This window comes from Apiospora hydei (genome assembly GCF_038363865.1).
Source record: "Apiospora hydei strain CBS 114990 chromosome Unknown utg000010l_segment0_segment0, whole genome shotgun sequence".
In the NCBI taxonomy this organism is placed as follows: domain Eukaryota; kingdom Fungi; phylum Ascomycota; class Sordariomycetes; order Amphisphaeriales; family Apiosporaceae; genus Apiospora; species Apiospora hydei.
Window position 1 is genome coordinate 1,500,217 of NW_027117369.1, and position 26,110 is coordinate 1,526,326.

A 26,110-nucleotide genomic window follows, 5' to 3' on the forward strand; every position below is an offset into this window, starting at 1 on the left:
GTGGTCGATGTTATGGAATTCACCACCGTCGGGTGATGTGCCATCCATATCAAAGTTGCAAAGGTAGCAACCCTGTATATTAAGCGCACCATAAAGGTGATGCGCTAATGCTTCTTGGACATAATATTCACTGTTCTGTACGGCAGTCACGATACAGCACGTCGATGGAGATTCGTAGTAACAGCGTCGACTTTTGCCATTATTCAAGAAACAATAGAATTGGTCTTCGGGCTTGAGACATCCGATTACTTATTATGCAAATCGTATTCGAACTCATCAAATGTTTCTACATCCATGCCGCTGCCAAGGCATGTTTCACGAACGATAAGGTTAAACGGTGCTGAACATGAGATGAATAAGAACCCAAGCTTTTGGCGGGAGGTTGTTTCCCGGATAGCTAGCGGAAAGCAAAATGAGGCCCAATGACCAACCCAGCTCTTGTCGAATGAATAAGTGAATGCATCGTATTGTTGCGAGAAACCACATGTGAATGCATTGGACGATTTGGAACACAGTACATCCGAAGGAAAATTTCAACATGTTCCTCTCGCATTCTCTGTTCCCAACAACCAAGTTCCTGTCCGCTGAAGGGAATTCTCGGTATCAGAGCCCAAGGAATCATCCTGAACGTCGCCCGCTACAAGAGCAGCATCCCGGAGAAATCCACGAGCAGACTTGCTTCTCTTTGCTGCTACCGCGAAAATGGAATCCGCAAAGGTCATCCCTCTCCATGACTTCGACACCATGCCGGTGTACCCCAACATGGTCCTCAGTCTCATGCTGAAGTACGACAAAGTCCTCAACCCATTGATCCTGCGAGACAGCCTGATCGAGCTAGTGAGCCGTGAGGGTTGGTGCAAGCTCGGATCGCGACTGAAGCGAAATGTAACGTATCTCCCCATCCATACCAAGGCAGTGATTCGACAGCTTGCCTAACCTCAATTCCAGGAGAATGGGAAGTTGGTGTACCATGTGCCGGCAACGTTCGACGAGAAGACTCCCGCGATCACCTTCTCCCACGTCACGTACGACATGGACGTAGAAGAACACCATCTCGGCTGCAAGATCCCAACCCACCACCCGGACAAACCCACCATCGTAGCCGATCTCGCCGTATTCGACCCCCTAGCCCGCCGCGCCGACGCCCCCGCGGGCCTGGCCGACTTCATCGCGCGCGAGCTGCCGCAGCTGGAGCTGCACGTCGTCTCCTTCCGCAACGCCACCCTCGTCAGCGTCAGCTGCCTGCACTCGCTCCTCGACGGCATGGGCCTCGGCAGCCAGGGCCTCTTCCGGGGCTGGATGCTGGTCCTGCAGGGCCGCCAGGCCGAGATCCCGCCCGTCTGCGGCTTCGACGAAGACCTGCTCAAGGACCTCGGCAAGCAGCCCACCGAAAAGCACAAGCACCAGGGCAGCCGCATGGGCCGGCTCGGCATGCTGTGGTGGGTCCTCAAGCGCGCGTTCCAGGTGTTCTGGTACCAGGAAGAGGGGCGGATCGTCTGCATCCCGGAGTCGTTTGTGCGGCAGTTGCGGCAGTCGGCCCTGGACGAACTCGCCGCGCAGGCCGGTGGCTCGGCACGAGACGCCAAGCCTTGGATCAGCGAGGGCGACGTGTTGGTGGCATGGTGGACGCGCTACGCCACGCTGCACTTCCGGAACCAGCCCGACAAGACGATCAACATAAGCAACGCCTACAACATCCGGCGCGTGCTGTCGGGCAACCTGCTGCCCGCGGGCCACGCCTACCTGTCCAACGCCTCGCTCGGCCTGTTCATGCTGCCCCAGATCCGCGACATCTTCAGCCGGCCGATCAGCTGGATGGCGGCCCAGATGCGCCAGAGCATCGTCGAGACGGGGACCAAAGCGCAGATCGAGGCGCTCGTGGCCGAGGTCATGCCCGACTGGACGAACATGTCTACGTTCCGCATGTACGGCGACACGGGCATGCACATGATCGTCTTCACCAACTGGACGCAGGCGCAGTTCTACCAGGTCGACCTCGCGCCGGCCGCGGTGGACTACAAGAAGGCCGACCAGGGTCAGCAACAGCCCGTCGTTCCTAGCTTCGTCAGCTACCGGGTCTCGAGTACGGTATGGCCGATGCGGGACAGTTTCTGCATCATCGGGAAGGATTCTGAGGGGCGGTATTGGTTGGGAGGTAGTCTACAAAAGGGGCTGTGGGCCAAGATTGAGAGCGAGCTTCAGCAGGGGGTGTCGTCGGCGCTTGAAGTGTTACCAGGTCGCGCCGCTGATTGATTTCATGCCACAAACGCTCGGTCCGCGCTACTTCGCCAGCCATTCTGGGTTGGTCTTCACCTATCGTACCAACTACACGTTCGTTCGGCTTTGATCTAGAGCACATAATCGGTAGCGTCCTTGAATTCTAGGCTTCTAGGGCGGGTGGAGAATGACCCCCATTTCCTGTTATGATTCACTGCGCCCCGCATTGGGTGATGCTAGTCTCTCTAAACAGCTGCTGGCTGCCTAAGAGGTAGCCAAAGAGGTGTGTGTACGAACCTAATTCGATGCCAACACAGCATGTTTCGTTTGGTCTTATAAGTCCGAGCCTCCCAAACCTGAATATCCGATTATCTTTTTTATCATAATTACTTCTCTCAAATTGGAAGTCTATCATCAGCTAGAGGAATGCCCATCGACTCACCGAGGTTGCTGTCCAAATGTACGTTTCAATAGGCTACTTTTGGCCTTGGCGGTCCCGGAAACTGCTCCGCCCCAGCTCTGCCAGCCAGAAGGAAGAGGAAGAACTGATCATGCCAACTTCGCCTGCCCCGGGTGATCTGCCCACCGAGATACTTCTCCAAGTAGCTGGCATTGTCCACCATGACCATCCGCCAAGCCTGGCCGCTTTCGCACAGGTCAACAAGGTGTGTAATGCCGCCGCCATGGCCTGGAGACTCCGAAGCATCCGCTTCGAGGTCACAAAGCGGCAGGATTTGCGACACGACGTAGAGCGCTTTCTCCAAGTTGTCAAGCCCACACGGGGAGAGAGGCACGTGCGATGGCTCGAAGTCCGAGGCTCCTTGGAGCCCACCATTGAGGGGGACAGCCGGGTCCCCAGCCGCCCTAGAGAACCCGTCTTGCGAGACCATATATACCACGGCACCACCAGGGATGTTTTCAACGAACCCGTGTACGCCGCGTTTGACTCGGACGGGCCTATCGCGATACTGCCGGAGGAGGACCAGGCTTGGGAGCCGGTTGTCGACCTCTTGAAAGCTCTGCCACACCTCGAGGACTTCGTCTTCACCAGCGAAGAGAACCAGTTTCCCCCAGTTTGCTCCAAGCTCTCCACAAGCACCATCCGGCATGCCGACTCCATCTTCCCTACTTTCGCTTCCGCAGCCTACGGGAGGACTCGACAGATCCGCACGAACTGGCCATCGTGTGTTCGCCGCTCCTGCACAGCCTTGGGGTCAGGTGGATGAAGTACGACGCCAAGAGAAACATCGATTTCAACTTGCAGGCCGCCATGTGCCTTATCGCGGACGGCATGGCCTCGAACCTGAAGCGCGTGAAGCTGACGCATTGTTCGCCTGTCTCGTATCCCCGGCGCCCATGGGTGATCCGCCACAATCCGCCCTGGAATGGACTAGGCTCGGGACCGCAGTGCCAGAGTGCTGCGAGCACGGCTAAACGGACTTGCCTGGAATCCCTCATACTATTCGACTACAACCCAATAGAGGCCAGCGTTTTGGCAACGTGGCAACGCCATACCGCGTTCGAGAAACTGACGGATCTCAGCTTCATCACTGGTGTCAGCGACGAGGCGCTGAAGTGGGCCGCCCGGAACGCATCGTTCCCCAACTTGACCCGACTGAACATCAAGTTCGTCCTCGACGAGAGAGATCAGATCGCGCCAGATTATTGCGACTCACCACTATCGATGTTTCTCGCGTCCCTTCCACCCCTGGAGTCGCTGCGCGTAACCGGCCACATTGACAGCGGTACCATCGACACCATCCTGTGGCTGCACGCTCCAGACCTACGAAGCCTTACCCTGCGTCCCTACGCGGCTGTGGACAATGTCTATGGGCGGCACCATCCGTCGACGTACGGACGCGACCACATCCTGTACCTGGGCTTCGCCTGCTCGCGCCTGGAGAAACTGAGCCTACCCATCCGGCGCCAGAAGGGCGCGCCCGCCGAAGTCGATATCTACCGCGCCCTCGACACCATCCCGACCCTCACCGACCTAACCCTCCACCTCCACTGCCCCAGTCGGTACGCACTGGAGCCAGACGACGGATGGCACCGCGAGCCGTTTAGGGACTTCTTCAAAGACCTGCGTTTCAACAAACGCGACGTGTTCGTGCGCGGGCACCACCTGCGCAACGGCGACGTGTGGGAGGGCCTCCTCAACCGCGCCGTGGACGAGGCCCTCGCGCGCGCCATCTGGGACGTCGTGGCGGCGGGCCGACCGTGGCAGTCGCCGCTGCGCTCGCTCCGCCTCCGCCCGCGCGGAGGCCCGGACTTTGGCCCGGCCGGGGAGAGGTGCGGGCTCGAGTACACGATAGAGCATCTGCAGCGCAGCTACCTGGTCGAGCGCAGCGTACGCGACGACGACGCGGCGCCCCGGGTGGTGGAGCTCGGCCGTAAGGAGCGGGAGGCGCGGGACGAGAGCCGGACGGAGAGCGATCGCGACTATCGCCGCAGGTGGGCGGAAAGCCATCCCGATGAGTCGTCGCCGCCGGAAGCCACGTATCTGGAGGAGGTGCTTCGGAGGATGTGGCCGGCGAAGGGAGATAGTCTGGATTGGAGGGACAACTGGGAAAGCCTGCCGCTTGAGTTAGGCAAAATATGAGTTGTCTGTTCTCCATGATTACACCATAGGCAATTGCTTCCAAATAATCCAGCAGCGGGCCACCGTGTCTAATCTAGTTAGTCCCGTCTCTTCAGTTGTCTTTCCGATTCGCGAGTCACATTACATCCTACACCTTGAAGGGCATCTCTCACAAATCTACAGCCTACGGAATCACGTGTATGATCAATAGCCACTTGTTTGTCAAAATGGCCATCCTGCGCTTGATGTTACTTTTGTTCTCGCTGTGGTAACTCAATATGTTTTTAAAAATAAAAAGAAACAATACTCCATAATATATCCCGGTCTTATTGACTCACACTCCTCTCTCCCACGATTTGTCCGGCTGATCGCTAATTTCGCTACAGGCCGTCATGTTCGGGAACCCACGGCTCGTCCACATCCAGCCCGGCGCCATTGCACTGATCATCCCTCTCGATGTCGCCTCCGCCCTCGAGCGTCATGCTCGTGATCAGGGACCGCTCGCCCTCGCCCGAGCCGGCGAAGGGCGCCATGGCGCCGGCCACGACGGTGCCCTTGGCCTTGTCGTCCACGACGCTGAACCAGAGCCCGGGGCTCTCCCACGAGGGCGGGAACTCGCCCGTCTTGGCGTCGGGCGCGCCAAAGTAGCACTCCCACATGGCCCGCCACCGCTTCTGCCACGCCGGGTCCTTGGCGTCGGGCCGCTCGTTGGTCGTCTCCCCGCCCGCGTCCGTCCGGACGAGCATGTCGAACCCGCCCTGCGTGAAGTAGTGGTCCACGGGCCGCGTCGTCGTCGGCGCCATCGGCAGGCCGTTCCGCTTCACCCAGCGCCGATTGTTCGCCGTCATCGGGCCCGGGCCGAAGCCGATGCGGAGCTGCAAATGCCCGTCGTCGCGCGGGGTCGTCGCGAAGTGGAGGTCGCGGCCCGAGTCCGGCATGCGCACTCCGAAGACTTCGTGGTCGTGGTCGCTGCGGCCGAAGTCGTCGTCGGACCGCTTCGCCACCCCGTCGGCCGAGACGGTGGTGCCGTTCCAGCTGCCGACGTGTCGGACCTCGGCGCCCATGCTGCGGGAGAAGACCTCCTCGGCCCGCTTGGTCCAGACCGCGACGTCGTCATGAACCCGCCGCTGGATGCGGTTGGGGCGGTTGGTTAGCGGGATGCCCGCCGCGGCCGCGTTGATCCAGGGGCCCGAGGCCCGCAGCGGCCGCCCACGGGGTGAAGTCGGTTACGCGCTGCACGTAGCCCATGCCCTCGCGGAGCGTCACGTCCAAGTAGACCTTGGCATCGGTGCCCCACTCGTACAGCTGGTCCTTGGCGGAAACCGCGAACAGGCCGATGGTGGTGGCCTCAACTATGGAGGCCATGACGCAGTCGTAACCGGTGCTGGCATCTGGTGAGTCCTTATACGTCTGGCAGGACTGGACCATGCCTTTCCAGGCGTGCACGGCGGACGCGCCGCCAAAGATGACCCCAAGGGCCTTCAAGTACGACACGCTCAGGACCCAGCGTTTAATACCGCTCAGATCAGCGCGCAGCTGGACCGGGGCGAGGTCAGTACTGGACAAGGTGGTGGAAGAATTCCGGGCTGAGACCGCATCATCCGCCATATCGACCAGAGGACCGGCCAAAGATAAAGGGGCGGCTAGTCCCATGAGAAGAAGTTGGGCTTTCATGATGCTTGGACTGACTGTTCAGACTGATCAAAAAGAAATGCCCGTTTGAGATTGTCAATGCAGGCCAAATGTGGTGGATAGGAGTGTAGTAAAGAATAGGTGATTATGCACTGAGGTCGGGAACTTGTGGATTGGATGAATATCGGGAGGTGATACAAATGGCATTGGCAGAGTTCTTATATCTATCACATACCTGCTTCGGGCGTTGTGTCTGAAATCCCAATACAAGGCAACTCCAAGAGCGACTGGGTTCGATACTTTCCGTCCGTCGCAGCAAATACCAATGGTGGCTGAGGAAATGCTGTTGGGTGTTCAAACTATCCAACCTGCAGCCATCGATACCCCGAATGCATGGATGACCCAGATGCGCAGCGTCCTTGGGATCCTTGAGTGCCTGGTTCAAGATACCTATGAATAGCTTTCCCTCGTTTAACGATCCTATTGTTTCTCTATTACCCCGCGGAAGAACTGGCTGAGCCACCCCGGACTGACCATCACTCGATGCGCCGCTGCCTTGCAGAAGGTCAGCAAGTAGGCTGTATAGCTTGGCATGTTGGGCGTTATCCCGCTGTACATGTCATTGGCCCTTGTTCCACTTGACGGGCATTATGTCTCTCTGAATCATACACATGTACTCCACCTTGTTACCTTGTTTGTAGCTCTTTTATGTAGTTCCAGTTCTTATTTCATCACGTGGCGAAGCCTTTGAAGTAAAATTGTGTGGCCCAGGCTATGACGGGAAATGGCGATGTTTGATAATCAAGAGGGTAAACACACATTATGTGAACATAGCTTAGGTACGATACGCTTCCGATTAGTCCATGGATGAGGCACTGGCGAGAACCCTTTATTGAGGCATGTAATACCTGATTTAACAACACTTGAGAGATTCTGATCGAACATTGCATTCCATTTTAAAAGTAACTAACAGAGCTCAACCCCAGGAGCCTGCGGATATCCTGATAGACGATCTTGGGTCCGAGCACAACCAACGTGACCGCCGCCGGCGGTGCACAAAAAGTATAAAGGTATCTGGCCAGTCGATACTATCCCAGCCATCCATTTTGCTGTAGATTTTGTAGGCCGTCCATGGTATGTACACCAAGTGGAACAACAAAATGTGGTCCATCAGGACGCTCGGGGTTTTTATGAGGGCCTTCTGCATGAGTCAATCGGGGCGGCTCATCTATTCACCAGAAATCAATCAACCAAAGCATTAGTATTGCTTGTGTATTGCACGTAATCAGTCCTGCTGCTACGGGGGGATGACGTACCTTGAGGAGCCGGCATGGCTTCTGCTCCCTTGGATGAGGGGACGCTTTCCGAGTTGGGTGCCATACTTGGCAACTGACTTGATGATGCTGGTGGGATTCGTTTCTGGTAGAGGTGGTGTTGACTGATCTGTCGGATCAACGCAATAGGGAAGATAAAGGTAATGATGAGAAATGATCAAAGAAGATGGACAGCCCTGGAGACACGAGAGCGCTTAAAGGAAACAAAAGCGGGTGGGGTTCGCGGCACAGACAGACGGCGGCTACCTGTGTAACGCAGGGAAGTAAGCAAGCAGGGATTGAGATCATCCGCCCCCGGAGGAATTGAAGCAGCAAGGCAGCCATCATCGTACCGGTGTTCAACAAGGAGCATAACCCGATTGAGAAAACCAACGCTCGGGCTGTTAGGGATCGTCGCTTTAGCTTGCTTCCATAATACGGCGAAGACACTTCGCCTGTCTTGGCCGGTTGGGCGCATATGACTCGAGGTGGGCGCTCTTAATCAAGGCTGAGTCGGCGGAAGCAGGATCCTCCGATTGGGCCAGACTGGGTGTTTTGGCAAGGAAAAGATTAAGAAGAGACCGAGAAACCTCGAGAGTATTGAAGATGAGAAAGTAAAGACGAACCCCGGGGGAAGGCGGAAAGCAGGGATATAATCCCGATGTCTTGGTAACAAGCATCCAAAGCGGCGCGGCCCAACCAACGAGCAGCGTTTCTATATTGCACCCCAAGAAGCACACCCAACAACAGTGTGGCTCAGCCTTGGCATATGACATACATGAGGCTGAGAGCGTTAACATGCGACTTGCTTCGGGGCTCAGCCCCACATCCTTGGCATGATGCAATCGCGAGAAGAGAAAGAAGTGTACCCGCGTGTCTCCTGTATCCGGCACGGAGATGCCCCGGGCCTCGGAATGATCGAAGATGTCCCGGCTAATTGCTCCGGCGATATTGTGCCATAGCTCGCCAAGCGCGCTTGTGGTCCATGCTGGGGGTTAACGGCGGCAAAATAACAAAGTGATCCTACAGACGCCGTTGCCTCGCGGATAGTGTTTCTATTATTAGCTGTTTTCTACGCTGGAATAAGTCACGGAGAGAAAATATACACAGTTGCTGCTATGATGGACGCAGATACAATGCCATCGTGACTCGGTGGTAGCCTGAAAGGGAATGAATCCTCATGAAGTAGGATCACGTTTGTGGCATGGCTCTCTAAGACGGCCTCGAGTTGCAGTATATTACAGCTGCTCCTTCCGCCATAAGTCCAATAGAAGCATCAAGCAGATACAACTTCCCACGTTGCCTACATAAACAAACACCTTTGCCTACCATCATATTCCATATCCAACAGGACTCCCCATTCACATATCCTCATCTCCCCCTTTTCCGACCGGCTTACCCCAAACCCTAAACCCAAGTCTAGAGGGAAGCACCATGCATCTCACGGTCGTCACAGCCTTCGTCTCCTGCCTCTCGGGCCTGGTGGCGGCAAGACCCTGGGCTGCTGAAGCGCCCAACTCTACACTACCCGAGAATAATGACGTCCCTCCTCCGGCTTCCTCTTCCGAACTTCTACCCCACCAGCAGCACGTGGCGCGCAACGCCGCGGGGTGGAACTGGAAGCTCTGCGAGATGACGGGCGCGGGCTGGTGCACGCTGTACGTGGCGACGGGCGACGACTCGGGGCGGCTGAGCGCCGGGGCCTCGGACTACCGCAGCGTGGCCCTTTTCGACAACAAGTGCCGGCTGCTGCAGGCGCTCATGACGAACTCAAACAACCCGAAGGTGACGCTCCGGGGCAAGGCCGGCCCCGCCGAGTACGTCGACGTCAAGCTGGACAACGCGGTCCGCCCTCGCGGCTGGATCTCGTACGACGGCTCCGACACCCCGCTCGGCGACGGCTCCGGCATGGCCTGCAACAAGCCCGAGTTCTCCGACGGCGTCCAGTGCCGCAAGGCCTTCGAGTGCTCCGTCATCCAGCCGCCCCCGGAGGCGCCCAAAGACCAGACTTCGCCTTGGTCCAAGGAGTTTCCTTACAAATACCCCTACCAGCAGGTTATGGGCAACAGATGGAGAAAATAGATCAGGGCTTTGAAACGGTCCCACAAGAGCGACGTGTCAGTGGGACTCTGCTGTGCCTGAATTATATATTTGGAGCAATTTACGGGACGCTGTATGGCATGAGGAGATGGTGTGTCGATTACGGGTCAAATTTCCTTTACTTTTTCTTTTCATTTCACGGGTTTCATGTTGCCAGAGGCAGTAGGCGTTATTGTGTAGTTAAATAAAAGAATCGAAGCAACGTTGAAGAATCATGGATGGTTGATAAATGTTGAGTGCCGATGGCTTCGGGGGCGACATTAACCCCGCCCGGAAGAAGACCCCTAATGTGGATCGTAAGTGAGGGTATCGCACTTGGTATGCATGTCAGCAGGGGGTCCGGCTGAGTATCCGACCAATGAAAAGCCCCTATTGGCGTGACATGTCAGACGCCAAGCCGTGACATATCCAATCTTCAACAGATCCTCCGAGACAATTGTTCCGGCCTCTGTCTGCGAGCGGGACCATATACGAGCCATGCAGCTGTTGGAATAAAACAATCGTCGGTTATAAGGTTCGATTTCTATCTTCACTTGCAGTGTAATGGAACAGTAATAAATTCCATCCTGTGTAAACAGAGGTGCCCACTTTCACTACACAACATGTCTGCAACTTCGAGCTACACTCTCGACGACTGCGAGGTAGATTATGCCCCGTCCCGCTCATATAACTCTAGGGGCGCCAATGTTCAGCACGGTCCATGTTGCTAATATCTCCCCCGCCGCTAGACCACCTTCCGCAATGTGATCGACAACGAGCTCACCACCACGGCGGAGACCCGCCGCGCCGTCGATCCCAGCACCGGGAAGCCCCTATTTGAGGTGCCCATCTCCACGCAGCAGGACGTCGACCGCGCCGTCGCGGCGGGCCAGGCCGCGTTCCCGGCGTGGCGCGACCTGTCCACGGACGACCGCGCCGGCTACCTGCTCAAGTTCGCCGACGCCATCGACGCCAACCGGGACGGGCTCGGCGCCCTGCTCGGAAAGGAAACCGGCAAGCCCCCGCAGGGCGTTGGCATGGAGCTGTTCCATCTCGGCAACCTGATCCGGATGATCGTGCCGCTGCGCATTGAGGAGGAGCTGGTCGAGGAGACCGAAGAGGTACTGTCTGCCCCGGGTTCCCTATGTTGATAACCGCGGCCATGCCCCCTTTTTCTAACGCGTCGGAACCCCCTGGCAGAGAAACGTCGTCCGCCGCTACGTCCCCCTCGGCGTCGGCGTCGGCATCACGGCCTGGAACTTCCCCATGGGCCTGGGCGTCGTGAAGCTCGCGGCCGCGCTGCTCGTCGGCAACGTCTTCGTCTGGAAGCCGTCACCCTACAGCCCCTACACGGCGCTCAAGCTGGGCGAGCTCGCGGCCCGCCTCTTCCCGCGCGGCGTCCTGCAGGTCCTCAGCGGCGGCGAGGACCTGGGCCCCATGCTGACGGCGCACCCGGGCGTCGCCAAGATCAGCTTCACCGGCTCCGTCGCGACGGGCAAGAAGGTCATGGCGGCGTGCGCCGCGACGCTCAAGCGCGTCACGCTCGAGCTCGGGGGAACGATGCGGCTATCATTTGCGGCGATGTGGATCTGGCGACGGTGGTTCCCAAGGTGAGTAGCTTGCACACCCATGCCAATCTCCCGGGGAGAAAGAATACCAGACAAACCAAACGGAAGTCTTTGGCTAACCAAACCGTCGGGAACCTCTCGCAATGCAGATTGCATTCCTATCATACGTAAACAGCGGCCAAATCTGCCTCGCCATCAAGCGCGTATACGTCCACGAAAGCATCTACGACGCCTTCCTCGCCGCCTTCATCGAAGTCGTCAAGACCTTCAAGGTCGGCGCCTCCACCGAAGCCGACGCCACCCTGGGCCCGGTCCAGAACAGCATGCAGTACGCCAAGGTGCAGGACCTGTACAGCGACGTCTCCAAGCAAGGGTTGAAGGTTGCTTACAAGGCGGACCTCTCTACCCCGTCCGGGGGCTTCTTCCTCCCGCCCACCGTCATCGACAACCCCCGGACGACTCGCGCATCGTCGCCGAGGAGCCCTTCGGCCCCATCGTGCCGCTCCTCAAGTGGTCCGACGAGGCGGACGTGCTGCACCGCGCCAACGACTCCCTGCTGGGCCTCGGCGGCTCCGTCTGGAGCGCCGACACGGCGCGGGCGGAGCGCATGGCGCGGCAGCTCGAGGCCGGCACGGTCTGGGTCAACTCGCACTTCGAGATCACGCCTAACGTGGCGTTTGGCGGGTTCAAGGAGAGCGGCGTCGGCGTCGAGCAGGGGACCGACGGGCTCAAGGGGTGGTGCAATCACCAGTCGGTCTGGGTCCGGAAGTCGAGGGTTGCGGCCGAGCCGTTTTCGTAGGGTTCTGTACCTGCTGATGTCTTTTGCTTTTTTTTTGGTTGAAGAGGAAGGGATGAGAGCTTTAAGGGTTAACTCAGAAATCCGATGAGGTGTATCTCCAGAGGAAGCATGGGACCTCCATATCAGCAACCTGAATAACATGATGACCATCTCCATGTTTTTCGAGGCTTCTGAGCACTTCTTGCGTGTCCGAAAGATATGCTGGTACAATCCCTAATTCTGTCAAAGCACGGAAACGCTGATCAATCCAAAACCAGGTCTTGCGTGCCAGAAAGAAAAGACCCACAAAGAGCAGATTACCCATTTATACCAAAACCCAAATATGATATACTTTAAATGCTGTCATGCATTGTGTTTAAATATTCTCCTGTCTAATGTAGTAACTCAACGCCGAGAACATTTCTCTCTTTTCTTCTAATAGTTATAACGCAAACCGCAGCCACCTTTGATCCACATACTAGATACGCCGTATACGCACATTTCCACCATGTCTGACGAACGGTTCTCTCTATTTTCCAAGTTCCCACCCGAGATCCGGGTAATGATTGTCAGTAACACCGATCCCTGACCATGATGGTCACCCGAGCAAGAAGAAGGACTAGTGCTCTTTGTGGTGGATCAGATGGCAGGTTACCAAAGCAATCGAGAAATACCTGGCTGACTTGTACATTCATATCAATAGTGGGAGGCTGCATTGCACGAAGAGTACCGTGATCGAGTTCTCATACTTGACGAGGCCACACACCGTATCGTTGCCAGCAGGGAGCTCCAACAGCCCTTCCGCGCCGTTTTCCATGCCAGCCGGGAGAGCCGCTATGTTGCCAACTCCATGTTTCCGGTTCGACTTCCCATGTACCGTTTTCATGGGTTCCCCAGTTTTGAGTGGTACCAGCGAAGTGTGAGAGGCAATGCGGCGCCTTTTAAGGAGACTCTCGAGACGCCAGCTAGCGGTGAGATCCCCGTTAGTCTGGCGCTGGACAACTTCATGGTCGGCTTTTCCTGGCGGTGGCTACACGTGCAAAGTATTGGTCAAGGATTCGTTGGCGGGTTTGTGTCTGGCAATCTATCTCCCCAGCAGACGCGCTTGATTTGGAACCTCATCCAAGTTGTCATCGACGACCGGTCCAGCGAGGCAGCGAGACGAGACCCCGAAAGTTACCTCGACTTAAGTGCTAAGGCGCTATCCGTCTTTGGAGGTGTGCAGAAATTTCGATGTCTTTACCCGATTTCCACCAACGGCCCCCGCATTAGATCGATAGTGTGGGGTATGGGTGACCAGATATCGTACAGAGTCGATGCGGCGCTGAATTGGCATTTTACTGCCAATGACGGTACCCCGAGCTACAACGGCCGCGCACTGCTGCTCCACGGGCAGCACCCGTGGAAGATGTTGACCTGTGCCGATTTTCAGGCGAGACTTCATCGGACCCAGACTAGCCAAGAGTGACCCCTCTTCCCTCTGATATCTCTCTCTGTCTTGCCGGGAAAGCCAAGTTGCCAGAAAAAGTTGATTTCTCGCAAAGGTAGCACTGATGAGGCTTTCATTTTACCCCTTATACCCCTGTTGAGAGTTTTGCGGTCCCACGTGGTGCGTGCAAACGAAACTAAACGCACTCTCTCAACAAAAGTAACCAATAATATAACGTTGAACTCAATATGCCTTTTCCTGATTTTCTCTGTGCAGCAGAATGACATTGTCTTTTTTCGTCCACTTCTCTTCGTTTTATTCACATGCGCTAGTATATATTCAATATGGCTTCTGCTTCTGTCTTCTCGCTGTTCCCAGAACTGCCAACCGAAATTCGGTTACTGATCGTAAGTAAAGCCGGGCCCAGCCCTCGGGAGAAACTAATTGCGACCCAATTCGAACAAGAAACTAGCCCACTTCCTGTCTCGACTAGGTTCCATTACAAATCACGATAGCAAGTATACTAACACATAAATCGTGCACCAATAGTGGGAGCAGGCCGTGCTGGAGGAGTACCGCGACCGCATCCTGCTGGTAGAACACCGGCTCCGCCGCATCGTCATCACCCGCGAGCTCCAGCAGCCCTTCCGCCCCATCTTCCACGCCAGCCGCGAGAGCCGCGAGGTCGCCAACGCCCTCTACCCGGTCCGGCTGCCCGTCCACGTCTTCTCCAACCGGGCGGCATGCTGGCACGAGGCCGTCCGCTACGAGCTCGCGCTCCCCCGAGTTCACCGACCGACCCCGGCCGCGCCCCCGTCGGTGAGATCCCCATCGGCCTCGAGCACGATACCTTCCTGTTCGGCATGGAGTGGTGGCGCCTCCGCAGCTTCCAACCGGCTGTCCCTGCCGCGAGATTCGCGGGACGGCCATTACCGGCTAATTTCGCCAACCTCCGGTTCGTTTTTGAAAGCAAAACCTGCAAGCCGGTGGAAGTACAAGACCCGCACAAGGGGTTCGTCGGCGCCTTCGTCACCGCCGAGCTGACCCGCCCGCTGGTGCGCGCGATCCGGAACCTCGTCGCCGTCGTCCACGGCGCGCCCCGCGAGGACGGGCAGACCTCCCCCAGCACCGCCGGGGTGCACTGTTTCCGAAAGGCGCCGACGTATCGGCGGCTCCACCTCGTGGGCGAGGACAGCTTCCGCCTCCTGCACGACCAGTTGTCCTTTGAGGTCAATGCGGCGATGGACTGGGCCTATCTCGGGGAGAAGCGGGACAATCCGAGTTACAATGGCCGGGCCGTGCTTCGCCAGCAGGACGAATGGAAGGTTATTGTTACCTGCGACAACTCCTAGGCAAGGCTCTCGGAGCTTGCGTGGCTGTACTGTTACAGGTTTATAATAGTATACCAGGTTCACAGTGAATAACGCTACGTGGGTTGCCTCGAACTCGAAAGGGGGGTAATGACAGTATCGTTCGAATTTGTCAGATCTGGGAAAGGTTATAAATCAAGGGGTGATAAAGCTTCAATATATATGTAATAACCTTCTGTACTATCTATAAACCTGTTATCTTACGTATCACGATGGAGCCCAGTGCTATTGGTACCCTCGTGGGCCCTCCTCCGTGGAATTCCTTTAATACCCTCTGTACTTTTTATTGCTTCGTAAACACTTATCACGACCCGGCCCATGCCGCACCACCAGCAGTCTGGCTACTCGCAAGACGCCGTCTTCGCCACCTTGGTCCCTTTCTACGAGAGACTTTCTCATATCAAGCCGTCCCATGTACGTGAAAACACCGCTTGGCGGATGGTTTATGATCCCCACCGAGTCTCTGGCTGCAGCTGGGCTCACTCGCTGTACCCTCAATACTTTTGGGTCGTCCAGCTAACCGCAAGCGTGCATTGCGACGGCCATTGTTTCGATGGTCGACATGTCGGACGACACCATGGCGAACCACTCCATCACGGGCTGGTACGGCGAACCTGATCCTCGTAACTGGCGGAACCAATAGTGCGACAACTGGACGTACCGCGCGGGAGACAAGGTGGTCAGTTGGGCAAGGCAGTGTCGGAGGATGGAGTCTCTCGATGTCGCTATCCTCCAGGACATTCACGCGGTGCTCTGGAAATTTGTAGTCTGGAGAGACCTGAGCAGTATCAATGGGATGAGGTTGAAGTAGGTAGGCTGGATTGGCATTCCTGGAGACTGAAGTAGCCAATGCTACGACAGCCGGCAAAAGGAGAACTGCTTGGCGACGGGATAACTGGTTGGTAGTTGGATGATTGGGAATGGGGCAGCTGCAGACATGCATTCAGTAGGTAATAGAACAATCAACTTGGGTATATAAAATTGAAGCTGGTCCAAACGTAAAGCTTGACGTGACAGGACTGTGACTAAATGGTGTGCACCCCTTTATGTTGTATTTAATTTGGACAATAATTGGCCTGAGACTCAATGGGCATCTTCCACCTACCAAATCAATCACCTTGCCTCTTATCGTTTCTCATTCACCTCTCTTCTTGTGTACGCATCACATTCAAAAAGTCACATCCTCTTAAAATCATTCTATCTGTCAAGCCATCTGACACAACCACGCCTTACCATCACCCAAGGGAAAGATGATTCGCCTGGCCATCATGACCGCGAAACGCTTCCCTAAATTCTCCCGTCTCCCCAAAGAGTTACAGTGTATGATCGTGAGTCATTACATCCCCAACTATTAAGAAGCCCAATCACTGATCCCAGTGTGTTTCGCAGTGGAAGATGGCGGTTGTCGAGGAGAACAAGGACCGAGTCTTGTGCCTCCACGACGACACCCAGCGCATCATTGCGACTCCATCTCGTCTGCTCGCGCCTTCTCCGGTTTTCCGCACCACCAAGGACAGCCGCTATATCGCCCTGATGGTCTACTCCACCTCGCTCACCATCGTCAAGACCGACTGCCATGCTCTGGCACAGGATCCCAGCATGTACCCTTGCGAGGCTGTGGGCACGCTGCGCATCAGTTGGGAGCACGACATCTTCCTCTTGGGCTTTGCGTTTCGCGACTTCCGGACTGTATACCCATCGGGGTACTACGAAGTTCCGGTCCCTGTCGGGGTCTGCGACAATTTCGCGTCGACGAAAATTCCGGACAGTGACCTCGAAAAATCGCGAACGTAATTGAATACCAACCACGCGGCCAGGCGTCAAGGAATACTGGAATAGCATGGACGTCTTTTGACAAGACTCGGTTTGCCGGAGTAGACACCCATTACTACATCAGAGGCATCGGTAAGAAGGATCGGCTTGCGGTCAGATACGGCTCCACCACGGGAAGGTTCGACAGGTTGCAGCCAAATGGTAATAATGCTTATCTCAGGCGCATTATCGGATTCACGAATCGGATAGTTGGCCCAGCGAGCCTCAAGTGCCCAGAACGGGACCTTGAGAAAGCCGCTCAGGGCGCAGAGTCTTTAGCAGATCGTGAGGGACTGGTTGGAGATGAGGCCAGATTGTGCCAATTGGACATGATATGAGAGAGGAGAACTCGAGCTTGATGCGGCGGATCCCAGGTCGGCGTTGGAAATCAGATAGCCAAAATATCTACGCAGCTATACGAAGAACCATGTGCAAAGACGGTTATTCAATTTGGCTAACCAAGCTGTAGTTAGTGAAAGGATATGGAATAAACATGGGATCACCTGGAAGTTGCTTCTAATTTGACAAATGGATATCCGCTTTCGTGGAGTGAACATTACGACTTTCCGTATGGAATAACCAAGCTGCCTAGCCAAATGGTAATTGACAACCGGTCACACCGGCCTAACAAGACCTGCGAGCGTAACAGCCATGACCGTGATCGAAGATGACTCCCGTCAGCATGAAACGAAGAAACCCCACACCCAACCCCTTCAACTCCCCTCCATCCAAGTCATTGACGATTTACTCTCCTACCAAGTCCAACTTAGACCAAGACTTCCAAAGCCGCGACCCCAAGCCCGACAAGCCCCGCCGCGCCCCCGAGTCCCCCCACGACGCCCATCGTCGCCGCCGCGCCCGTCGAGCTCGCGGAAGACGGTGCAGTCGTCGTCGTCGACGCCACCACCGTGTTGGTGGCAGTGTTGGTCGTGGACGTGGTCGTGGTGCTGATCGAGGTGGTGGTGCTGGTGCCGTCGGCCGAGACGACCGCGCCGCTCAAGGCGAGGGCCAGGGTGATGGTGGAGGTGACGGTGGTGGGTACGGCGACCATTTTGAGCCGAATGGTGGTCCTCTGGGCCTCTGGTTGAGTTTGTGGGTATGCGACGGCAAAGGGTGAGTTTCGAGAGTGAGAGGTTTATCAAACTTTCGGATCAAGGTTGAATGTGTAACGGGGTCGTTGCGAATTTGGTACCTTGTAGTGAAAATTCTTGTGCTTGAGTTACTCTTGGTTTTCTGGAAGAGGCTCTCACTGGGCTGGACCGAAGCTTAAATACAAAAGGCACCAAAAGGAAAGGGAAGTAAATCTGATGGACTCGAGGGGGCTTTCGAAAGCAAAGTGTTTCGGCCAGGGTGCTTGCTTGTCTTGCTTGCTTATCGCCTCTGCGAGGCGGGCAGGCCGCGAAGTTGATACGAGACACGGATGCCATAGGCCACCACGTACGCACATTTCCGCTACCAGGCCTCTCTGCAAAGTCCTTTGCTACTCGAATCCGGCCCCAAGCATGTGTTTCGGAAATCGTTACACCTGTGATACCCACGAGCATAGTGTGGATGAGAGGCTGGGAGGGACGAGCCGTGAGACAACACCACGGCCAATCACGTAGTTTAATCAAACAGTAGTATCGCACAACTATGAATCGTCTTTTTATATGCTTGCTATCGTCATACCGCCAAAGCGGGTAGCACAGGTATTCCAAACACCACATGACTTCCTCATCCCTTCTTCGCAAACTAGCAAATCGGATTCTTCACTCGATGTTTGTTGTCAGATCGTCCCGTGCTTGTAGTCCTACAAGTCCTCCCCGACATTCTCTGTTTCGACATATTTCTCACGACATCAAGCTCCTACCACTTCAACTCAGAATTAGATGTATGCCTTCAGCCGCGCTGATCAATCTCACTGTTTGGCCTGTTGCCTAGCCAGCCACTCCTCCGCACCGTGATAGTCGCAGTTGTACTTCATAAACTGAGCGGGGTCGAGTGTGACCGTGTTGGACGCCTTGCTGTCGGTCGCCGGCCTAGCCTGCTGACGGGAGTACAACTGAATCAGACTCGCACGCTCGTACCGCGCCGCCACCACCGCCCGCAGCGCTGACGCGACCTCGGTCGCACTCGGACGGCCGCCCGCATGTTGCTGCCTGAAGAAGGCCTGCAGCGCCTCCGCGTCCTCCACGCTCTGCGACGCCCCCTGCCCCTGCGTCGGCAGCATGGCGTGCGCCGCGTCCCCGACCAGGATGGCGCGGCCCTTGGTCCAGGTGGGCAGCGGGTCGATGTCGCGCAGCTGCCACAGCGCGATATCGGGCGCCCGCGCGAATATCTCGCGCAGCCACGCCGGGAAGTCGGCGTAGCTCTCCATCAGCTTCTGGCGCGAGCCGGCCTCGACCCACGACGCGGTCGACGAGGTCTCGTTCATCTTCTCGTCGGGCACGAGCGCGACCACGCCGAAGACCTTGCCGCCGCGGCCGGGGCCCATGATGACGCGCTTGTCGTGGCCCATGATCATGGTGGTCGTGCCTTCGGACGAACGGCCGCTGGTGTCGATCATCTTCTCGGGGAGGTTATCTATGTTTTGGAGGTTCTCGATCGGGATCAGGAGTCGGTAGGCGGAGATGCCCGTCGGTATCGCGCTTCGCTCCTCGCCCAGCACGGCGGCTCGGATCGCGGAATGGATGCCGTCGGCACCTACGATCAAGTCGGCCTCGAGCGTCTCGCCGCTCTGTAACGTCACCGTCCCCGCGTCTGGGTCGCAGCTCGCCACCGCGCTCGCCGTCCTGACCACGGCGGGAGGTCCTGGCAACTCGGGGCTCGTCGCTGCGTCAAGGAGGCCCTTGTGCAAGTCCTGTCGGTGGTAGAGCATGCGGTCCGCTCCGAACATGTCCGTCTCGAGCCGCATCTCGCGCACCATCTTGCCCTCGAGGTTGAAGATGCGGAACGCGCGGTCGGGCATCGGCTCGGCCTGCTCCAGGAACTTGTCGATGCCCCATTGCGAGACGATCTTGGTCGCGTTGGGCTGCAGCGAGATGAGGGCGCCGACTTCGCCCAGCATGCGCGAGCGCTCGAGGACGGTGATTTGGCGGTTGGGTGCTCGAAGAGCAATGGCCTACAGAGCTACTTGTTAGTGGGGGTGCTTGGTGCTTTTGCGCCAGTTATTAGCAGGTACAGGGGAGCTAACCGTTGCAAGACCGGCAATGCCACCGCCTGCTATGATGATCCGAAATTCCTCGGTAACGCTGCCCATCTTGTCGTCTTGTTCTGGGGAAATTCTTGGGTCAATCGCATTCACTATTCGCGCATATCGTTACAATTGATTGCTGCTAGTTCATTCACTGTTGCAATTTCACTTCATCCTGTTTGTCGGAGTCAACCACAAGCGCAGAAGCTTCATGCTCCTTGCTGCCCCTCCTCCTCCCCCGCCCCCACTCGTACCGGCCGGTTCCAAATGAACCGAATGCAACCAAGTCAAGTCCCCGACGTGGGGTTTCCCCAGGTTCTTTCGGAAGAGCCGCGACTAATCCGAGGTTGCTCGCGTCGAAACAACCCCTGATCCCATTCCTAATCAGATGTCCATCATTTACGATCTTGAAGAAGACTAGCGCTGCGGGCTGTGGAGCTTTGAGGGGTGAGTATCGCCGTGCTCTTAAGAATCTATCCCTTGCATGTGTAATGCTCCCCGAAACGCCTGCTTGAGCCTATCTTCCTTGACCCGAAACGCATCCGGGAACCATCCCTTCAACTCGTCATCATCTCGGCCATCCATCATAGCCGCCAGCGCCTTGGCGCACATCCAGCACAGCACCATGCCGTGCCCTTGAAAACTGGCCGCCATCCACATATTCTCGACACCCGGGACAGCGCCGACGAACGGACAGCCGTCGGGACTGTAGCCCATGATGCCAGTCCACGCGCGGCGGATGCGCCCGTCCGGATGGTCCTCGCCCCAATTGTTCCCGAAATAGCCCGGTAGGCATTCGCGAAGGTTCTCGGCAATCACGCCGTTGAAGCCCGTGTCGTCCGTGGTCCCGTATTCGGTCGCGCCGCCGTCGGATAAGTCGTGCAGACCGCCCCCAATGACGATGTCGCCCTCGAAGCGAGATCCTGGCGGACGTGGGATCATGTAGTCGTAGGAATCGCCATGGATGAAGCTGTACGTGACAGGCAGCCCCTTCGCCGGCATGCCCTGTCCAGGCCGCTGCGCTGTAACGTGCCCCCGAAGCGGGACGATGATTCCTTGGAACTGCTCTAGTAGATGTGCCGTGTAGCCGTTGGTCGCAAGTATGACCTTCCCCGCCGTAATCGCGCCGCGTTCCGTCTCGAGCCTCCAACCATTCCCACCGTTCGCGTCCGTCGCCTTCTCCAGGTTAAGGACCGGCGTATTGGTCTGCAGATTAAGCCCCCGCTCCAAGCAAAGCTTGAGCACGCCAATGACGAGCCGGTACGAGCTCATGCTGCCCGCCTCGTAAGACACCCCGCCCGCGATGCTCTCATCGCCACCCTTGCCGCAGTAGAACGTGTCGCGCACCTCGTCCGCCGTGTGCAGGACGTACTCGGACGCGGCGTCCCCCGGCATGGCGTCGCGCATCGCCCGCACGGCGCGCTGGTCTTCCGCCCACTGCGCGGCGTCGTAGACGACGTCGACGGTCCGGCACGGGTGCGAGTCGCAGTCGATCGCGTGCTCGCGCACGAAGGCGTGCAGGGCGCGGATGTTGGCGAGCTCCAGCTTGGCGATCTTGACGGCTTCGTCGGTGCCGTGTTGCTTGGCGTGGTGCAGGAAGGTGCGGTAGGACGCTGCTTTGGTGTGACCGCCTGACGAACGTTAGGGGTTGAGCTCTCTGGGGCGCCTTGGGCGCGGGGTTTGGTTGGGGGTGGAAGCTCACCATTGCGGCCTGTGGCTCCGGAGCATGCTTGTCGCGCCTCGAGCATGACAATACTGCGCGGGGCGTTATCGTCGCTGGCATTCTCGAGTAGATTCCATGCGATGGCGGCGCCGGTGATGCCGCTGCCGATGATGACCACGTCGGCGGATTCGGGCAGGTTTGGTGTGGTGCGGAGATCGGCAATGTCGGCTGGGGGTCTTGCCAGTAGCTCTGCGTTGGGTTATCGCGAGGTAGTGTAACGAGTCTTGACAAATTCTCTTCCATGTTGAATCAATTTAAACAAGAAAGACAGATATTGGGTTCTAAAAAGGGAAAGTCAGGTGGTCGAGGATCGGGTAGTGTAGGTAAGATGTATGTTCGCGCTGTGGCGATTGATGCTGCATCCCCCGCAAGTCAAGCTCCAGCAACAAACGGCAGCCACGCAGCTGTGAAACATGGAGTCATTTGTACAGTGATTTTCGCCAAACATTTGATTAGCTTGTAGCAGCCTCATAATACCGTTTGCTATTCAAAATAGCTCTTTTTAAGTAATTTTCTTGTAGTATTTGTTAATAATTAGGAGAGTGATGTGAATGGGATATATGAACTGAAGAAAATGATCAGATCCCCATACGTAAAGACGCAAAAGTAAATAGAAAGACAGAATCCCAACGCCGTTTGGATACCTACCGCTTAGGTATCCACCTCAGAAGATACCGTGAAGGTTCTCTTCTGGATAATAATTCGAAATGATATTTCGAAAAATGGAAGTAGCGAACCCAACAGTCGTGTAAGCAGGGTAAGCATCCTGCTATTCCATCGTCTCCGTTCCATTTCTCCAGCTGTTAGGATGAATCCTCATCACCAGCAGCTGCCACATTATTCCCCCTCCCCTTATTCCTGTTCATTTTGCGGTCCCTCATTTCGACAATGACGTCCTGGGGGTACGGGTGTCTAGGATTCTCCCAAGTGAAGCACTCCTTGTTACCCATCTTGTTCCAGATACAGTTATTGCACAGCATGCTCTTGTAGCTTTTGGGGTCCTTAGCTACTCTGCATGTTGCGAAGTGGAGCTTCGTCGCCTTTGCACAGTGGTCACATGGCTTTGGCGCATTTTGCCCGACCTCGTCGCTTTGGAGACGTTCAGCCTTACGGTGCTCCCTCTCCGTCTTTGTTAGTCGATGAGGAGGCTGCTCCTTAGTCTGGCCGTTGCTGACGGCGGCACTTCCTTCTATGTCTGGTTGACTCGGTTCTGAGTCACTGGATCTGGCGCGAGACGTCCTGTCTGCGCTGTTGGTGTTGCTGGCGGGAACAGAAAACTGGCTCATTTCTGGATCGCTTTGGCGAAACATTGAGGTCAACGGTCTGAACGTACCGGTCCTCGGCCGTTTATTCCCCCAGATAAAGTCGGCAGTGCTGTTCGTTTGGGAGACACAAGTGGAACCGCAAGTCCAGCGGCTGTTGGTGTCACTGGAGTAGCTGCTGTTGGAGTCAACGGGGTAACCGCATATGGGGCTAATGGAGTAGCTGCCGCCAATGGAGACACTGGAGTAGCTGGTGTCTGGACCAGTGGACTAGCCGTTGATGTTGACGCTCCTAGAGTAGATTGGACGACCCCGTTGGTTCCGCTCGAGGGTGCCTCGTGGGATAGGGGCTGGCTATCGTGTCTGAGTTGGCGGAATAACGCACCCAACGAAACGGGTTCGGCATTCTTCGTGAACCGCCATTCCGCCGCCCAGAGATCGCCGTACGACTTTTCATATAACCAGCCCTGTTCCCTCTCAAACAGGGCGTACTCGGCGCATTCCTCGAACGCCTGCCGCATCGCCTTGATCGCCATTTCCAGCCTGTCCAAGAGGTCTCTCCTTAGGCGAGGTCCCGGGTCGTCACGGCGGACCTGGTCGAATTCCAGCGTCGCGCGGTTTGCGAGGTACCGCATGAACTCGAGCGCCTCCGCGGGGCAACGGGGCCGCCAGCCGTGCGATCTTGAGTGGATGACGCCGAGTTTGGTGAGGGTCTCGGGGGCCTGGAACATCCAGTCCATTCGACGGTCTGCTTGGCCAAATACCGTCCCGAGATACCTATCATCCCCTCGCGCGAAGGCGATGGCGTAATCGTCCGAGTCCCGTATGAGGTTGGTCAGCTCTTCTTTGTACGCATCGTCCGGGCAGGGACACCCCGTGGGTCGACTCGAAGGCTCACGGTCGGTGGAGAAGATCGGCGATGTGTGCTGGGGGTCTTTGTCGCTCCATCGGTAGCCATCTTCGTCTCGTCTTGGTAGTTCTTTTCTTGGTGGTCCGTACTGGGACTCTGGTGTCCCTGGACTATAGCGGGGAGGCCATTTTCGTGAGCAGGTAGACTGGCCAACCGAGCACTGCGAGCACTCGTAGTCAGCGGGGCTGGTCTGAGTCGAACCGTTCGATGTACGGTTTCCTCAAACCCAAATGATGGCGACTCGTCTGCCCTCGTTTTTGCGAGACTGCCGTCGGGAATTTTGCTAGCAAGACGAGTGTTTCTTACTGTGTTCAAATCAGGTATAGTATACAATGGCGAACAAACCGACTTCTGCAGTGGTATACTATCAGCATGGTACCCGCGCGAACCAATGTAACTGAGCCCTTACCAAGCAGTGATTGAGGAGGAAAGAAGGGAGAGAAAGATTAAAAGTGCGGGTAGAGCGCCCGTTTATATATACCAAGAAAATATTTTGCAGTGGTCGGAATGCCGATGTGAAGCGTGCGGGTGACTCTTCTTAGTACTATAGAGTTTCTTGCAACTATGGGCGGTTGGGACTTCCGCTAACAGTAACGGCGAACCTTGGTCGACTATAAACTCAACGGCTAGCGTAAATTTAGTTGCCATACCCCCTTCTCTCCCATTGTGAAGGATCTATGTTATCATGCTATACTTGTTCCATCCCATTGAGTATGCGTACGTACGATACCGCATAGCTCCAACTCCTTGCCTAGTAATTTCGCCTATGATATCGAAAGCTCCAGGCAAAGAGTGATTAGATCGAAGTTTCATTGCCCAAGACACCATGCTACGACGCATCTCCATTGCATGATTTCAAAACAGTAAATGCGGTGTTATGCAATTATTATAGTTCTAGCTTGTTTGGTCCGCAGTGAGTCTGGTACGCGTGTACATCCGGACGAATGATATTGCCAGAAGCACACCGAGATCCAAGATAACTCCGATGACTCAAGCCCTTCACGCCGTGGACATCCATTGTTTTCTTCCGGGACAATCTTGGTAAGTTCGAGATGCGCGCATTATCCCCCTGTCCGTTTTCTAGGCTGGAGCTCGCGACACGAGGTCAGATGGGTTATACGCATCCCAACAACCCTGCTTTTTATGAAAAGCTGTGGAATAGTGTTCTTCTGGTACCAATCTCGAGATTATGCTGGTAGCCTGAAGATCTGATGCAGATGCGGAATGTGATGGCGGCCTGGAAAAGCGCGGATGTTGACTTGGTTGAGATGGTGGAATCCACCAGAAGGAACTCTCGTCTCAGATCGTCAATGCAGTGTAGACATCGTATAAAACCAGTTTGGAAATGGGCAGGAATTAGGGGAAGCGAGGCAACACCTTCCACGTGATTTATGTGCAACGAAGTACAAACCCTGCTCATTACTCCATTTCATGTGCATGGTGGCTTCCTCTGAGGTTGAACCACGTGGTCATGTTTAGACTGTCATTTCTGGCTCTTTTACTCTGGAATGACGAACGTCCGGCGCGCTTGCCAATATCAATCCGAGAAAATATGTCTTTGGGGTTTCTGCCACGACTGAGTGTACTATTTCCCCTCTTCAGCAGCTTAGAATTGAGCTTTAGGGAAATGTCCTTCCCATAGCGCACACATCTCAATTGACCATCATCAATACTACCACCTGCAACTATGATCAAAAACCATTGAATAAAGCATCATTCGTCCTTTCTATCGTGCTTTCCCCGATACGTGTCGAAATAGGTGACCATGGCCAAGATGGATTTTGGAGATGTTTATACTCAAGAGTCTCATCCTCTCGCTTTACCAGAATCTAACAAAATCACATATTAGCACCACAAGAATCATATTATATAATAAAAACGAAAGTTTTAAGGGTTACAATTATTACTGGTATGCCTAGTTATATTATAATCGTTTGCACGGATCACGACGACGCAGGCAACGAAGTCCCTGCCCCGCCGCGCGATGCCCTCAAGTAAAACTGCCGGCGACGACGATCAGAATGACAATGGGCACGCCAAGAACCATGCGTACTCATCCATTGATCAAGAAGGCGCAGGTTCTCATCACGGCGCTGAATGCAACAAATATCCAAATGGGTTGACGTTCGGATAAGCTCAATGGGATCTAACGGTTCTGGGCATGGTCGCCTTGGGTCGAGAATGGTCTAACCGTTCAACGACACCGTTGGAGTTACCGCCGCGGAGTCTGCCGTCCTTTTAAGCACCCAAGCTATCGAATAGCC

The 26,110-nt window shown here is 55.9% G+C and overlaps 14 protein-coding genes across 14 annotated transcripts; 8 read left to right on the forward strand and 6 right to left on the reverse strand.

Moving 5' to 3' along the window:
• Window positions 1-702: 702 nt before the first annotated feature.
• On the forward strand, window positions 703-2,253 carry PG997_014666 (Transcriptional regulator sdnM; the record flags this gene model as incomplete). Its single annotated transcript, XM_066818980.1, has 2 exons — window positions 703-885; window positions 949-2,253. The coding sequence occupies 2 exons, from the start codon at window positions 703-705 to the stop codon at window positions 2,251-2,253; spliced, it is 1,488 nt and encodes a 495-aa protein (XP_066661168.1).
• Window positions 2,254-2,675: 422 nt separating this feature from the next.
• Window positions 2,676-4,819, forward strand: PG997_014667 (amino acid permease family protein; the record flags this gene model as incomplete). Its single annotated transcript, XM_066818981.1, has 2 exons — window positions 2,676-3,400; window positions 3,424-4,819. The coding sequence occupies 2 exons, from the start codon at window positions 2,676-2,678 to the stop codon at window positions 4,817-4,819; spliced, it is 2,121 nt and encodes a 706-aa protein (XP_066661169.1).
• Window positions 4,820-5,178: 359 nt separating this feature from the next.
• Window positions 5,179-5,862, reverse strand: PG997_014668 (uncharacterized protein; the record flags this gene model as incomplete). Its single annotated transcript, XM_066818982.1, has 1 exon — window positions 5,179-5,862. The coding sequence occupies one exon, from the start codon at window positions 5,860-5,862 to the stop codon at window positions 5,179-5,181; it is 684 nt and encodes a 227-aa protein (XP_066661170.1).
• Window positions 5,863-5,911: 49 nt separating this feature from the next.
• On the reverse strand, window positions 5,912-6,472 carry PG997_014669 (uncharacterized protein; the record flags this gene model as incomplete). The annotated part of the gene is made up of 1 exon (XM_066818983.1): window positions 5,912-6,472. One exon carries the CDS (start codon window positions 6,470-6,472, stop codon window positions 5,912-5,914), a length of 561 nt encoding a protein of 186 aa, XP_066661171.1.
• Window positions 6,473-9,177: 2,705 nt separating this feature from the next.
• Window positions 9,178-9,825, forward strand: PG997_014670 (uncharacterized protein; the record flags this gene model as incomplete). The annotated part of the gene is made up of 1 exon (XM_066818984.1): window positions 9,178-9,825. One exon carries the CDS (start codon window positions 9,178-9,180, stop codon window positions 9,823-9,825), a length of 648 nt encoding a protein of 215 aa, XP_066661172.1.
• Window positions 9,826-10,445: 620 nt separating this feature from the next.
• PG997_014671 (uncharacterized protein) lies at window positions 10,446-12,189 on the forward strand (the record flags this gene model as incomplete). The annotated part of the gene is made up of 5 exons (XM_066818985.1): window positions 10,446-10,484; window positions 10,572-10,943; window positions 11,023-11,432; window positions 11,566-11,827; window positions 11,869-12,189. The coding sequence occupies 5 exons, from the start codon at window positions 10,446-10,448 to the stop codon at window positions 12,187-12,189; spliced, it is 1,404 nt and encodes a 467-aa protein (XP_066661173.1).
• A 487-nt stretch (window positions 12,190-12,676) lies between these two features.
• PG997_014672 (uncharacterized protein) lies at window positions 12,677-13,636 on the forward strand (the record flags this gene model as incomplete). Its single annotated transcript, XM_066818986.1, has 2 exons — window positions 12,677-12,736; window positions 12,872-13,636. 2 exons carry the CDS (start codon window positions 12,677-12,679, stop codon window positions 13,634-13,636), a joined length of 825 nt encoding a protein of 274 aa, XP_066661174.1.
• A 305-nt stretch (window positions 13,637-13,941) lies between these two features.
• PG997_014673 (uncharacterized protein) lies at window positions 13,942-14,949 on the forward strand (the record flags this gene model as incomplete). The annotated part of the gene is made up of 3 exons (XM_066818987.1): window positions 13,942-14,004; window positions 14,147-14,383; window positions 14,440-14,949. 3 exons carry the CDS (start codon window positions 13,942-13,944, stop codon window positions 14,947-14,949), a joined length of 810 nt encoding a protein of 269 aa, XP_066661175.1.
• Window positions 14,950-15,285: 336 nt separating this feature from the next.
• On the forward strand, window positions 15,286-15,610 carry PG997_014674 (uncharacterized protein; the record flags this gene model as incomplete). Its single annotated transcript, XM_066818988.1, has 2 exons — window positions 15,286-15,385; window positions 15,495-15,610. 2 exons carry the CDS (start codon window positions 15,286-15,288, stop codon window positions 15,608-15,610), a joined length of 216 nt encoding a protein of 71 aa, XP_066661176.1.
• A 625-nt stretch (window positions 15,611-16,235) lies between these two features.
• On the forward strand, window positions 16,236-16,761 carry PG997_014675 (uncharacterized protein; the record flags this gene model as incomplete). The annotated part of the gene is made up of 2 exons (XM_066818989.1): window positions 16,236-16,295; window positions 16,345-16,761. 2 exons carry the CDS (start codon window positions 16,236-16,238, stop codon window positions 16,759-16,761), a joined length of 477 nt encoding a protein of 158 aa, XP_066661177.1.
• Window positions 16,762-17,545: 784 nt separating this feature from the next.
• PG997_014676 (uncharacterized protein) lies at window positions 17,546-17,830 on the reverse strand (the record flags this gene model as incomplete). Its single annotated transcript, XM_066818990.1, has 1 exon — window positions 17,546-17,830. The coding sequence occupies one exon, from the start codon at window positions 17,828-17,830 to the stop codon at window positions 17,546-17,548; it is 285 nt and encodes a 94-aa protein (XP_066661178.1).
• An 846-nt stretch (window positions 17,831-18,676) lies between these two features.
• PG997_014677 (uncharacterized protein) lies at window positions 18,677-20,017 on the reverse strand (the record flags this gene model as incomplete). The annotated part of the gene is made up of 2 exons (XM_066818991.1): window positions 18,677-19,879; window positions 19,952-20,017. 2 exons carry the CDS (start codon window positions 20,015-20,017, stop codon window positions 18,677-18,679), a joined length of 1,269 nt encoding a protein of 422 aa, XP_066661179.1.
• Window positions 20,018-20,416: 399 nt separating this feature from the next.
• On the reverse strand, window positions 20,417-21,917 carry PG997_014678 (uncharacterized protein; the record flags this gene model as incomplete). Its single annotated transcript, XM_066818992.1, has 3 exons — window positions 20,417-21,582; window positions 21,654-21,850; window positions 21,904-21,917. The coding sequence occupies 3 exons, from the start codon at window positions 21,915-21,917 to the stop codon at window positions 20,417-20,419; spliced, it is 1,377 nt and encodes a 458-aa protein (XP_066661180.1).
• A 1,289-nt stretch (window positions 21,918-23,206) lies between these two features.
• Window positions 23,207-24,511, reverse strand: PG997_014679 (uncharacterized protein; the record flags this gene model as incomplete). The annotated part of the gene is made up of 4 exons (XM_066818993.1): window positions 23,207-23,286; window positions 23,322-23,956; window positions 24,392-24,408; window positions 24,497-24,511. The coding sequence occupies 4 exons, from the start codon at window positions 24,509-24,511 to the stop codon at window positions 23,207-23,209; spliced, it is 747 nt and encodes a 248-aa protein (XP_066661181.1).
• Between the last annotated feature and the right edge of the window lie 1,599 nt (window positions 24,512-26,110).